General features: G+C 46.7%; 1 protein-coding gene across 1 annotated transcript in view; it reads left to right on the top strand.

Annotated features, from left to right (window-relative positions):
• CASZ1 (castor zinc finger 1) overlaps nt 1-14,649 on the top strand; it is an 81,570-nt gene that overhangs the window by 53,303 nt on the left and 13,618 nt on the right. The window contains exons 5-11 of the mRNA XM_064730780.1: nt 1,090-1,180; nt 3,219-3,383; nt 5,834-6,006; nt 6,721-7,589; nt 9,126-9,267; nt 10,420-10,483; nt 13,121-13,281. Coding sequence (XP_064586850.1) covers nt 1,090-1,180; nt 3,219-3,383; nt 5,834-6,006; nt 6,721-7,589; nt 9,126-9,267; nt 10,420-10,483; nt 13,121-13,281 — 1,665 coding nt within the window. The remainder of the gene's footprint in view (nt 1-1,089; nt 1,181-3,218; nt 3,384-5,833; nt 6,007-6,720; nt 7,590-9,125; nt 9,268-10,419; nt 10,484-13,120; nt 13,282-14,649) is intronic.

Genomic DNA, 14,649 nt, shown 5'->3' with positions numbered 1-14,649 from the left:
TTTAGCAATGTCTATCTTTTCTGTCAATTAAGTCCCCTTTCTATCTCCTAGAGGCCCTGCTGTCTCCACAGTTGACCTCCTCTTCCTTACTGTGTTTCAGAAATGGCTTATTTAGTATTGCTTTTCATCTAGACTTTTTCTATCCCACAGCCTCGCATTACCTCACCTTACTATGATCTGTAATCTTCCCTGCTCCTGCCCCATTCCTCAGTTGCCCCAGGACACCCTCACTCCTCTCATTTTCCTTTTTTATCTGTTGCCCTTCCTCATTTCTTTCCCATGCCCTTTATCATATGCACTCCTGCTGTGTTTAGCACTTAAGTGACGTGAGGAACCTTTGAGGAACCTTTGAGCAGATGGTACTTTATCTTTGAATGTTTCCCCTCTGAGTCCCCTTCTCTCCACTGCTTTTCCCTTTCAAGCTCTTCTAGGGTCCTCTAGAATATACACAAGGGAGTTCATTGCACTGATTACCCCATTACTGGATCATCCCTTTGTGCCAGTTCCTGGTGTGTCTGTCAGTCAATAAATTCTACATACTGACTGTTTGTATGTAGGTATTACACAACAATTCTGTCTTTCTGGTCTTTTTTACCACCCTATATTTCAGGAGTTTTCAACTTTGCTGTATGCAGCTTTTCTGATATCCTACTAGGTGGACTTAAAATTTAGAATCCGTATTTGCCCAACATTTATTTGTCTCCTTCTGTCATGAGAGGTTTCTGAAATTTGCTGGTGCAGTATGTCAACTCTATTCTAGAATTGTGTGGTGTTTAGTTCTAGGAACCCTCCTTCCTTATGCTTCCCCAAGTAAACAACTTAGATAACGGAGATGAATTCCAAGAGGAAAAACAGATTAGGGATGTACAGGACCCGAGTGATCCGGCTCAAGAAGCACCTTTAAATAGTGACAAATAAGCAAGGGAAGGCGCAAGGGTCACCATCCTTGGAGGGGATAAAGGAGGTGGGGTTTAATGCCATAAACACGCGAGATAAAAGCAGGAACAGGACTCAGTTTGTTTGTACCTTGCTTACAGGCATTGCTGCCAGGACAGTGGTTTACTGTGTCTCCCTCCCTCCTGTCTGCAGGTTCTCTGGCAGCCAGCACTGTGGACACATACACTGCGCCTACCAGTACCGAGAGCATTACCACTGCCTGGACCCCGAGTGCAACTACCAGGTACGAGCAGCAGCACGAAGCCACGGGGAGTGTGCGTCCTCCTGGGCTCCCCTTCACATGCACGCACATGCCCTTTCACTGTGCTGCTCTGGAAGAGGACAGGATATGTTCTGAATTTAACAGAACTTTGTTTTGCTTCCATTTAACTCATTCTAATACCATTTAACCAAACTCAGACCGCTACAAGGAGGAGCCAAATATAGATCAGCTCAAGTCAGTGGGAACTACTCCACATTTATATCAGTGAAACACCAAGAGCATAAATTGTGCTGTGTTACAAACTGCCTGAAAGTAGGGAATGCTGATCTGTTAGTCTGTCTCTTTCCCTCCTGCTGCCCGAGTGACTTTCTAGCAGCAGTATCTGCAACAAAACACGCAGTAAGACCAGCAGCAGTGTGGGATTTGTGGGGAAGGCGCGGGGGTAGGAGTGATGCTGTAATTGCTGGGAGAATTGCCAGGGTATGCACGTCAAGCCAGCAGGTCACGTGCTGTGTTTGTTTACCCTGATCCCAGGTCCAGAGTTTGACACTGGCATTTCTGTGGTCAGGCTGATGCGTGAGCAGCAATCCCAGAGTTTGCCTCTGCCGTGCACCAGACACAGCTCCAGCCCTGCCCTGGGAGACCTTTGGGTCTCGCGGGGCTGAGCCTGACCACAGCAGAGGAAGTTGATCTGGAGCTGCTGGGCTTTGCTGTGGGTTTCTATTGATCAAAGGAGAGTTTCTCTCCAGGATGCACGGACTGGTCCTTCCAGCCCAGCATCAAGTAATCAAGATGAGTCTATCCCAACTGTGACACAGATATCCCTGCTCCAGAAAGAGAGAAACACAAAGGATGGAAAAAACAGAAAAACCTATTATTATGATTGGCCTCATGATTATTTCCTAAGGAGTCTGGAAGCTGCTTGCAAAGGAGCTGTCTGGTCTCGCAGGGAATAAGGATTTAGGCTGCTTTTTAAAATGCAAATTATTTTATGGCTGAGATATATTTTAGAATAAGTAACGCTTTGTAATAAGTGGGCACAAATTAACAATGATTGGCAATAGCAATCCTGTATGTACGCCCTGGGAAATCATGGCTCCAGCCTCCAAGGGATTTCTGTTGAAATCTATATCCATATATTCCCGTGCCAATACCAATGAGATTGATCAGGATTGATATTATAGGAGGAAAGAGTGGAAGTGATAATCATTTGTTTCCTATGAGGCAGACTAGAAAAGTTGTTAAACATTAGAATACAGGCCTTTTCAATTACTGCTCAAAATAAATGGATATTGATTTCTTTTAAAAAAATCAGATTTACTTTCTCACCTTCAGTGGTAAATATTGATGTCTGTGGGAAATAGAAATAAAAAGCTTCATTTTAAAGGCACTTAGCCTGCTCTGACAATGGGGTACCCCCTCATTGCTTCAAGAAGATAGAGATTGAAAAGGATATTCTGGTCATACAGATTTAGCTCTGAGCTCTGTTTTTCTGTAGAAAAGCATCTTTTTCTGTGACTTGAAGAAAGTCTTTTGTCCCTGTTTTCCTGATAAAGCTATCCTACGTTCTAGGGGACACAAGAGACTTAGAATGGGAGGACAGTGTAAAGGAGCAAAGGCTTTATCCTGATTTCTAGTCCAACATGAATGTGGCAGCCAGTGTCTTGCTAACCACTACACTGACTGACTTAAAAGCTTGGCTTAGTTGCTTGTAGGCTGTTCAGTTCACTGGTTTGCTTTCTAACTATAGCACTTCTTGAGATAGTAGCAGCTAAAATTATGTTAGAAGACCTGCAATCTTAAAGCTGCAGGGAGCAGATTCTGGGCATCACCCCAGTGCCATGTTTACTCTAGAACTTGTGTATTTACTTTCCCTTTACCAAGAAGATGCACGCACACAGCTCCTCTTTAATCTGATTCTCTTGGGGTGATTCCTGCCAAGCTTTCAACTCCTGGTCCCATGAGTTTATTACCAACAGCAAAAGGCACCCACCCTGCCCCGGGATTGCTCACCCACTGGCACCACGCGTGTCTCACATCTGTGTCCGTATCCCTGCAGAGATTCACCAGTAAGCAGGACGTGATTCGGCATTACAACATGCACAAGAAGCGGGACAACTCCCTGCAGCACGGCTTCATGCGCTTCAGCCCCCTGGACGACTGCAGCGTGTACTACCACGGCTGCCACCTCAACGGCAAGAGCACTCACTACCACTGCATGCAGGTGAGAGCCCCCGCAGGCTCCTGGGGGTCCTGGGGGTCCTGGCAGCTCCAGTGCTCTCTGTCAGACAGCACGGGGCTGTGCTGAGGCACAGGGGCACATTCAGAGCCCGTCTGATTCAGGAGCCTCGCTGGCAAGTCCATGCCCTGTCCTCACTGCACTCATGACGAGCGCTGGGAGTGGCAAAGGGAAGCCCCGTTCTCAGTTTTTAAAAGCCTTGTCCAAAGCAGGTCTCAAGGTTTTCTCAAAGTCTTGGATTTATTGAAGCAAGTCCCATTCGCTGAGACTCAGGAACTTCTTTAATGCCACTGCACTGTCTCTACTCAAACCTGATCTGTCCCTCCCTTGAAACCAGACTTTCTTGTGGCACATCTGCCCTTTAGCACTGGGTTAATTTCCTCCATAATCAATTTCTAAAGTAATTAAACCTTAATGTCACATATCTGCACTTAACACCCCTGGTTCTCCATGTCCTTTGCCAGTGGCATTCATGTGTGGTGTAGGCTGAGAGCTGTGTTCCAGGGTTCAGCAGCAGTGGAGCCAGAGCTGGAGCTGCTGCACAGATGTAGCTGTGATGCCTTCACTGCTTTAGACATGAACACACCACATTGTTTGGGTCTTACCCTGATCGTTCCTCAGGTTCAATGGTTTGACGTGTACTTGTTTCAGTAGAATTGTGGCCCAAACCATTGCCCTGAAAATGTGCAGTTACAAGCAGAGTGATCAGCCAACCCTTGGTGACAGATTTTCTGGTCTGAAAAGTCAGGCTCACTTCCTGACCTGTCCCAGCAGTTTAAGACCCCAGTTAAAGTCACAAGGCCTTAATCACATGCTTAAATGCTTTGCTGGGATAGACTTCAGCATATGTTTAACTTGAAGCTTTCTGAAGTCAATGGCGCTTAAGCACATACTCAAATGTTAGGCATGCACTCAAGTTCTGTCCTGAATAGGGACTGGTTGAAGCATGTGCTTGCAGCATTTGATAAATTGGGAATTTCATGTGTCTTTCTCCTGAGGACTTTTTCTGTTAGCACTTCCATAATATTGGTTATTTAGTTTCTTCAGTTGAGCAGAGTGGGATTTGCTTGATTTCTTTTTTTTAGAGCACAAGGAGTGTTTCACAGCCTTGAGGCACTCCGAGTTCAAATAGAGACCCTCGCTTACACAGCTATATATGGCTAATTCCATCCTGTGCCCACTGTCTTCCAGTAAAGTCATGCCCATGTAAGCAGTGCCTTACAGGAAAGGTGTCAGAATATAAACTCCCAATTAAAGAAAATACTGCTTAAATGGCAGAATTTGTGCCATCCATCACATGGGGTTTTTTTCTTTATGTCCATAATTGGTGTGGATAAAATTCAGTTAGTTGTTTATATAAACTGACATTTTTTTAGGCTTTCGCACCAAGAGCTGCATTGCAAATTATTCCTAAGGACGCTTTTGTTTAATTCTTTTTTTTAATGCCACGCAGGGCCTGTCTTTTTTCAAGGTGTCAGTGTGGAGAGAGAGAGGCTCTTTTATATTGGAAATAGCTGGAGATCCTTTTTATTTTTTTCTCTGGGTATTTGTCATGGGTTTTGTTATTGCCTGTTTGAATCAACCTGGGCTGAACTAAGGGGTGGTGTTTTCCTTCTCTTCATTTCTGAGATGGTGCAGGCATTGGCACATGTTGTGCTGGAAGAAAAGGAAAAAAATCCTCCCTCAGCAGGGCTGAGGACGTTTTCAGATTCCAGTGGGTTTTTACTCAATATGGCAAAGTTGCCCCGCTTTACCCAGAGGAAAGCAGGTTTTCAGCATTCCGTCCTCATCACAGCATTCTCATTCACTGCACAAGTTTAAAATTATTGAAGTGGGAGTCTTGAACAGTGACAGGGAAAAAAAAAGTCACCAGTTTGCTAAAATCAGCTGGACATGGGGTTTAAGATTTGCTAGAATGAAACTGTTTATTACAAGATCAAAAGACTGGTTGGCCTCATGTTGCACCAGCATGCCTTACCTCCCAGAAGGACTAAAGAAGTAAATAACTTTTTCCCCCTCAATTTTGTATTCCCCAAATAGATGAAATCCTACTTTGTTCTGTGTCACTCCAAGATAACAAAAAGCAACAGCATCTGTTAGTGTTCTGTTCTCTTTAAGAGCAGAACCCTACTAACTGCTTCCCCAAGCAGGCATGCTTATCTGGAGCTGGTATTTTATCCCTCCAGTCCTCCCTTTTTTTTTTTTTACTGGTTCATGCCCAGAGAGTTGGTTTGTGTTTGGTTTTTTTTTCACAACTGCTCCGTGCTCTATCAGTCTTGAGATTGGGAATTAAAGTGATGACTTAATACCCCTAGGAGAAGCACAGAAATGGAACTATTAAATGTGCGTGTGCTACCCATGTATTTATTGCTGCTGGTAATAATGTCAGGCTGTTAAACCGCTGTGCTGATGACTCCTCTTTGGGCCCGGGCTAGGTGGGTTGTAACAAGGTCTATACAAGCACCTCTGATGTGATGACCCACGAGAACTTCCACAAGAAGAACACGCAGCTCATCAACGACGGCTTCCAGCGGTTCCGTGCCACGGAGGACTGCGGCACCGTGGAATGCCAGTTCTACGGGCAGAAAACCACTCACTTCCACTGCAGGTGAGACAGCAGGGAGGGGAGGAGTGCTGCCTCACAGCTCTGTGGTCTGTTTGCCTCCCTCTGCCGAGTCATAATTCCCCGAGTGTGCACAGGGACTTGATTTGCCCCGCTGTGACCTTCTCGGTATTGCTTCTGGGAGCACTCATATACCAGAGTAGATGTGAATTCCAGGATTGTGCCACAGACCACTCTGAAGGCAGGAGTATGATCTGAGGAGAGGATACCCACTAGAAAACAGAGCCTAGAATAATTTGGGAAAGAGACCACAGTGCTCTTCAGAGTGCAACTGTGGGCCATTAATACGCTGCTAATGGCACTTCCATAGTAGGGTTCTCTCCAGCCAGCTCATCCCTTTTGGGGCCAGACTTAGCCTTCTGTACACAACTGCTCTTCTACTGATTTTTTAGGTTTTCAGGAAGAGTAGGAAAGCACAGTTTGTACCTTAGTCCCCTTTACCTGCTGATTTGTTGGAAGTTTTAGTGGAGGGTGCCTGTATTCCCATGTTCCTGTGGCAGTTCTGCAGAGTGGAGTGAGCTTCCCAGCTCTCCCACATGGCAGCAGATCTGCTGGCCTGGGTGTCCCAGGTTAAGCCCCTCGGCCCCTGTGCAGCTGGGGCAGTTGTCTCATTACAGCCCCAGTCCTTGTCCTAGAGGGAGGTGGGAGACAGCAGCGCTGCCATCATGGCCAACCACCCTCTCCTCGATGCCCTTGCAGGAGACCTGGGTGTACATTCACCTTCAAGAACAAGTGTGACATTGAGAAGCACAAGAGCTACCACATCAAAGATGATGCCTACGCCAAGGATGGCTTCAAGAAGTTCTACAAGTACGAGGAATGCAAGTATGAGGGCTGTGTCTACAGCAAGGCCACCAACCACTTCCACTGCATAAGGGCAGGCTGTGGTTTCACCTTCACCTCCACCAGCCAGATGACTTCCCATAAGCGCAAACACGAGCGCCGGCACATCCGGAGCTCAGGAGTGCTGGGCCTGCCTGCCTCGCTCCTGGGCTCCAAGGACAACGAGCAAGAGGAGTCCAGCAACGATGACCTCATTGACTTCTCCGCCATGAGCTCCAAGAACTCCAGCCTGAGTGCCTCCCCGACCAGTCAGCAGTCTTCCGTTTCTCTCATCGTCCCAGCTGCGCCCTCCTCTGCGGCTGAGCTTGCTTCCTCACAGGCCGCCAAGTCTGCCAACAGCATGACACCAGCCACAAAGATCTCTGGCCTGCTTTCCCAGGCTCTTCCTAGCAATATTCCCTTGGCCCTGGCGCTCTCCAACTCGGCACTTCCTGGAACAGCTGGATCCTTCTTCCCCATCATCCCCAGTCGGGTCTCTACACCGCTTCCTGCCAGCTCGGCTAATCTGATGGCTGCTGGTGCTTCTAGCACCAACCCAGCATCATCTGCTCCTACAGATTCCTCATCCCAGGCAGTTTCAGCATCTGGTGAGCCAGTGGCTACTTCGTCGCCTGCTCCAGCAGCCTCTATAATGGAAAGGATCTCTGCTAGTAAGGGATTAATCTCTCCTATGATGGCCAGGCTGGCAGCAGCTGCACTCAAGCCCTCTGTGGCACTTGAAGCAGGTGAGTTACCTGATCATTTGTGACAGTGGTGGAGGCAGAGCAGTGCCTGGTGACTTGGAAGGGAGTGAATGAGAAGCCACCCAGTTGTCCATGGGACTGCAGTTGGGAAGGGGGTAGAGAAGGAAAATAAATGGGAGAATGAATTTGGTTGTGTCTAATTAACCCTTGAGGAAGGCCATCTTGCCAAGGTTTCCTGTGGAGCTTGGCTATACCTGCATGGCCAGAAGAGAGGCAAGAAACATATCTGCCCATGAAAGGAGTAAGCTCTTACCAGAGCTGAATAGTGTTGCCATATGTAATTGGCTATAGGCTGAAAAGAGAGAGGCACTCCATTGAAAATAGAAATTAAGAAAAAATACCTTAGCCAGTACTTGCAGGCTCTGCTGAGACTGTGTCAAGCTTTAGCTAGGCCCAGTATCGATGGTCCTGTAGCCCCTGGCCAGTTGTTTGCTGATCTGGGGGCTGTTCTGTGCTGAGCCAGCCCGGCCCTGGCAGCGCTGCCGATGGCCCCGGCTTCCCAGGAGGAACGGGGGAGTACAAGGAAGTGATCTGATTAAAGAGGGAGGAGAACCTTCACATACTTTTAAAATTATTGTTTGAAAAATTGTTTCCTAAAGCAGAGAAAGGTCATTGAGGGAACTATTTTCCTTTATTTTTTAATAAAATGCCACTTGCTGTCTGAGAAGCAGCTCGCCGTCAGCTGTACTGCCGGAGGGTAAATTAATATTTTAGTCACTTGGGGATTGTGGAAAAAACCTCTGCAGACATGTTTCTGTCAGCAACTTTTTTTCCCTCCTTTTTTCTTTGCCGTTTTTCCTAATTTTTTCCCTCCAATTTGTTCTCTTTCGACCATTCCCCTTCCCACCCTCCCTCCTTTTCTCCTTTCCTCCTTTAATTTGAATTCTTCTCTCTCGGGCTCGGCACTGAGCCTCCTCCCGCAGAAGGAGCGGTCCCCGTTTTGGCGGGGACGGCGGTGGCGGGAGGTCGGGGCCGGTGTCGCCGCTGTCACCTTGGATCGTCCCGGCGGGGCAGATGCTCCTGTGGGCAGGCGCACTGCCGGGCCAGCGCTGTCGCTACGGCAACGCTGGGGCTGGGGACGAGCAAGGGGGCTTGACTAGCAGTCGAAAGCTGCCACATTGCCTCAGCATTAACAGAGTCTTTAATAAACGCTTAAGAGGCAGCCCCGCAAATTAGTTATGACAGTTTGTGCAGAGAATCAGGTCTCCCCCACGCTCCTTCCGCCCTTCTCCTTTAAAGGGCCCGTAGCCTGGACAACTTTGACATAATTTTGCAATAATTATCACTTGAAGAATTTCCACGCTGGAGTGGACGTCAGAACCCATCATGTCAACTTGGCAATAAACGCTGACCAGCAATCCCAGTACTTCCCTCCCCCCCAACACTTTTTCTTTGCTTTTTCCACTTAGGCACTGATGCCAATGATTTAACTTAAATTATTTGCTGTTGTAACCTCATTTTAGACCTATGTTTTTAATTTCTTTTTTTGCACTTTCTTTCACTGTATTTCTTGAGCAGGTAATGGCCAGCCAGCACCTCCCGGACGGTTCAATCCAGTCCAGGTGAAGCAGGAGCCTGCGGAGGCCATGGGACCCACACCTGCCACCAGTCAGGACCCCTTGCAGGAGCACAGCTTGGACCTGAGTGTCAAGGACCACGGGTGAGAGAAGAGGGCAGGCAGGAACACTCAGCTTTCCCACACCAGGCTTTGGGAAGTTCCCATACCTGTACATTGAGAGGGCACAGCGTGTTGGTGAAAGGCAGCTTCACAGTGGTTGAGTTGAACACCCCAAATCTGGAGGCAGGCAGGTTCACTCTGCTCCCCGTTCTCCAGGTGGTTTTTTGGGCTCACAGGCACCTGCTGACTCTTCAACAAGAGCTTCATTTCCTCTGCTCCCTTCTGAAAATCGAGCCACTGGCAAAGCTGTTTTCACTTAGTCCTCTTGTCCATTGCTGACTGAAGCTGCTCCACTGCCACACCTCAGCACACTCCTAGCAGCAGCACTTGCACTGCTGTAGTCTGTTGAATCAGGGCTAAGGAAAGCACATTCCAGAGAATCTGGACTCACAAAACAGCTGGGTGTCAGGCTCACTCTGCTCTGGGTCTGGTGTGGGCTGCTCTACACTTATGGTGATGGTTGTGCAGGTGTGAACATGCCTGTCTCTAAGCATGTGTCCCACTTGCCCAGCATCTCTGCTGAGAGCAGGAGTGTTTGGGGATTGTGCTGTGTGGAAAAAGAGCAGAGGAACTGATCCTGGGCATAAGCGAGCTCCACTTTGACCTTTGTATCCATTCCTGTCCATACCTTATTTAAACAAGCCTCCCTTTGGCAGACCAGCACTTGGAGCCAACTGCAGAGATCCTGAGGCTGCCATTCAGAACAGGATTGTGCCTTGCCTTCCTTACTGCCCAGGGGATCCCTGTCCCTGGCAGCATGAGCCTTTGTCAGCATCCCCCCTGCTTTTGTGGTATTTTTGTGATAGTTCTGAAAATTCTAATGGTATGAGGGGTAAAACCTGGGGGAGGTAATGAGGTAACAAATGAAGCGTGATGGAGTGGACACCGGGGGAAGAGGTCCGGGCCATTTAGGAGTTGAAAGATCTAAATTCTGCAGAGCTGAGACCCTCCTTCTGTCCCTCTTGGCTATCCCAAGCAGGCGAGTTTGGCCTGCCCAGGGGAGGGTTGGCACCATTCCTTCCCCCTGGATGCAGCAGGTGAGCAGCGAGGCAGCCTGAAGGGAGAAGGATTAATCTCAGCGCTCCCAGTCCCTGCGCACATCTTAACTAAACCCTGTTGGTTTGTGTGTTTCAGTAATGAATCAAATGGCCACACAGTCTCAGCAAATTCATCTCTTTTATCCTCGCTTATGAATAAGGTAAGAGCCATCCATCAAACGCCTTTCATTCCCCCCACCAAGAGAAATTAAAGCTGCGATAGCGGGGAAGGGGGGGGGGAGAGATGCGTTTGTTTTTTAATGTTTTGCCTCTAATAAGATGAGTTTGTACCATTTAAATTTTGAGACCATTTTTCATCGGGTATAATTTCAGAGCCACTGCTTACGAATTAATTTAATGAACTGGCTGAAGAAATATATTGCCGCCTCTGACACCTTTTTTTTCCCCCATCCTTTCTAGACAGAGGAGAGCTCCAAAAGCTTTTCTTTTCTTTTCTTTTCTTTTCTTTTCTTTTCTTTTCTTTTCTTTTCTTTTCTTTTCTTTTCTTTTCTTGTGAGGGAGCGTTTGGTTTTTTGGTTTGGTTTGGGTTGGGTTTGTTTGTTTGTTTTTGTTTTCAGAACCCGGCAACTTCTCTCTCACTTCCTTTTTATAGTTATTAATTTTGTTTATTTACTTAAAATAATTTTGTTTTTACTCTCCCTCCTTCATTTGGGGAGGGAGAGAATAATCTATTTTTATGAAAGAGAAGAAAAAATTAGAAGTTTTGAACCAAAATCATCAATTTCTGTCTTTCTGGTGTGAGTAATGGTGTCCAACAGAGTCCCCTTTACTCTGTCCTAGAATATTTATTTTAGATGATGCACAGTTTCTTTTTCCTTACTTTTTTGTTAAATTATACATCATCTCAAATGTATATTTCTCTTTCACATGATAAATTCTACTGTACCAAGATTAATTTTGTGGCTGTATACAACTGCTCTAGAGATCAGGGCACCCTTTGAGCCATGCTTTAATATTCTGCTATGTGATAGGTTTTATAGGCATTACTGTTGCCATCCCCTTGGCTCTGGGTGTTACATGCATCAAGGCCATATAATCCTCAAGAGAGGGCAAAGTGACTTTGCCTGGTAATCTCCCACCTCCTTTCTTTCTTATCACTGTTTTTCTCTGTGTTGTTTAATTTCTGCATTTATCCTTATGTCACTTTTCTCCTCCATTGGCTTTCTGTTACACTGGGGTTTCGATTTTCCCTTTTAAACTTAATTTCTTATTTGTTTCTTTGTATTGTCCCTTTAGTGTTTCCAAATATGCAGGTCTTTCTTTAGTGAGCAAATGTGTTTAGTAGCTCTGCTCTCTGGGGTCATGAGTCATTCTGAAGGTCCCAGATCAGAAAAATTCTCTTTCAATGGAAATCTCCAGGATAATATGTGATAAAAGTATATGTTTAGAAAAAAGCATTTCTTTGTGTGCAGTCTGACATAAGGTTCTTAAAGTTGTGCAAAGCAAATGAGGCACAGGTGCAAACTAGGAGTCAGGTTAAAGGACTGGATTAACCTGTGAGATAAACCAGCAAAGAGCAGAACCCACTGTGTGTGTGACTGATGGAACCAATTCCAAGACTAAAGATTGCAGAACCAAGCTTAGTTTGCTCAGGAAGACATCACACTTGCTTCTTCCTCTGGCTGCACACAATTTCTGTCCATGGGGGAATCCTTCATTGTTTCTCCAGGAAAAAAGAACAGGAAAAAAACTTTACAGAAATGGAATTACCAGTGGAAACACACGACCTGAATTTCTGACTCCAGCCATAAAGAGTTGCAGTCTCCACACAGCAGCAGGGGCTTTACCTTCAGGGGGCATTAAGAGAGCCTCAAATAACCAGGATTCCTGAAGCCTATTGCAGTTTATTTAGGGGGTTGTCAGGCTTAATTAACTGATATTTATAAAGGGCTTCGAGACCCTCAAGTGGGTGGAGTTTCCAGTGCAAGTACTGGGCCCAATCCTGCATTTTATTCAGGCTGTGAAATTCAGTGTTGTTACTGAGGGTAATTGAGAGCACAACAGAGAAAGAAAGAGTCTGGGAAATCATGCATTTATTCTGAAAGAAGATTTTCCCTCTAGGCAGGCTTGAATAACTTCATTTTTCTATCCTGCACATTTTACACCAGGACCTCTAAACCTTCTCTGTGTAGATTCTACTTGAAGCCTTTCACACAGTGCAGATTGTGAGACCAAGTCCTGCTTCATGGAGGGTGTGTCCATTTAGCACAGAAAAGTGACACGATTTTATTATTGAAATTAGTAAGAATTTTACAAGAACTTGAGACAGAACTTTTCCCCAGTTGAATGAGATTTTCATCCTTCTACCCCTCACACATACATGGTAGTCACTTTAAAGGAGACATCCTTGTGGCTGGGATAAGATGACTGAACAAACTAGAGTTTGCCAGTTCTGCCACCAGCAATTTGTAGGAGCTACCCAGGGCTGTTACTGTTGAAGCCCACACGCCTTTTCCATAGTCAGCTAGGGGATGTCTCTCTTCACCTCAGTTTCCTGGTGGATAAAGTAGACATGATGCAAAATAGACATGATGCTTCATTACTTTAACAAGATCCATGAATAAATATTCAACAGGCACCTGAGTGCTTCATGATGGGTGGGTGGAAGAGGCAGAAGAGTGAGGTGTTACTGACTTTTGCTGATGCAGTTGAAGCAGCCTGCACTGTCTTTTTGCCATCTTTTTCCGTCTTTGAAGACACTGCTCTCTGTGGGACAGCCCTGAGGGTGGCTGTGTCTGTGTGCTGGGCTTGATGCAGTGTCTGTGCTCTTGTTCCAGATGTCCAAGACCAGTGCCAGCCTTGGCAACCTGCTGAACATTAAGACAGAAGGCGAAGGCAGCCAGGCTGGGGCTGGGGAGCCAAGCCAGTACCTGGGCAAGGCAGTGAAGGCTCTTGTCCAGGAGAAGCTCTCTGAGCCATGGAAGATGTACCTGCGCCGGTAAGAGAGCCTGGAACTGGGAGCAGGGGAGAGGGGAATTGCGTCCTTTGCAGTGTCTGACTCACTGGCTCACCCTGAACAGAGTTCTGTTGAGTTTAAGGGCCTGATTCTGTCAGACACTGATCACCCAGAGCACATTTAGCCCTTGGTGGTACCTACCTGCACTGGGTGTTAATGTCTGATAAGAAATATCTGTCCACATAGAATTATTTTGCAAAGTGGTGTTGAGAACCGATACAAGCACAGATCTTCATGTAGTTCTGCTGTCCTGGACTTCACCTTAGGCTCCTCCTTATGACCCTGCAGTGCAAGCCCAGTGTAGCTGTGCCCTTGGCCCTGCACCTGTGTGAGACCATGGCCACTTACTGCACACAGGCCACTGGTGCCTTGGCATGCTTCTGGGGCATTTCACCTGAAACTAAACAAGTTTGGGGATGTAGAGGCATGGGAATAAGGAAAAGAGTATGGGACCTGGAATGAGTAGGAAAGGAGACTCAGAAAGAAAATGGAGCAGATCCAAAGCTCACCCACACACAGACAGATGCACATCCACGCCCAGACAGACACGTGCTCTGAGGGCACACAGATACACCCAGGCAGACACAGAGGTTTGTGCTCTGACACAGGGAGTCACCTACAAATGCCAGTGCACACTTTGTAAATCAAAGGCCTTAATGGGGAGCACTAGAAAATCTTCTGGTCCATCAGCCCCTGTCAGGTGTGAGGTCCTTCCTGGCAGTCCATTTGCATTTTGTCTGGTCTGGTTGTAATGGTGCCAGACAGTGGGGCTGTTTGCTTGTCTCTTACCACCAAGTAAGTTTCAGTGTCACAACCTTTTCCATGGTATGCTGCCTGAATTCCACTTCTTGCAGTTTGGTTGCAGCTGTTTATATCCCCTTGAACCACAGCAGATCATCCCTCTCTGCAGCTGGAGTTCAGACAGTCCCAAACTTTCAGCATTCCATTTAACCAGGCTTTCTTGCCTCCTTTAATCTGACTCTGGATTAGTCCCTTGTGCCTGCAGGTCCTGTTGCTTTGCTGTTGTTCCCTGGATGGGGCAGAATTGTCCCCCTGCCGACAGAACAAACCTCCTGCCCCCCAACAGGCAGCTCAGAATTTGCTTGTATCTACACAGAATAATGTACAGTACCATGGTTATCATCCTCTGTGACACAGAATTGCTTTTAAAGTTGTTTAGTGACCCCCCAGTGTATAAAGCAAGCCCACACCCAGGTGTATTTGTTGTGTGTTTCCAAACACAATTCTCCTGTTCTGAACGCTCCCCCTTGTCTTGCTAAACCTCTCTGTGCTCTTTTCCTCCTCTTGCACTGTTACTGCCACCTCCTCCCAGTTTAGTATCTTTGTGAA

This window comes from Zonotrichia leucophrys, chromosome 21 (genome assembly GCF_028769735.1).
Source record: "Zonotrichia leucophrys gambelii isolate GWCS_2022_RI chromosome 21, RI_Zleu_2.0, whole genome shotgun sequence".
NCBI classification, from domain to species: domain Eukaryota; kingdom Metazoa; phylum Chordata; class Aves; order Passeriformes; family Passerellidae; genus Zonotrichia; species Zonotrichia leucophrys.
Note: the sequence above shows the minus strand (reverse complement) of the source record. Positions and strands in the feature narration are given on the sequence as shown.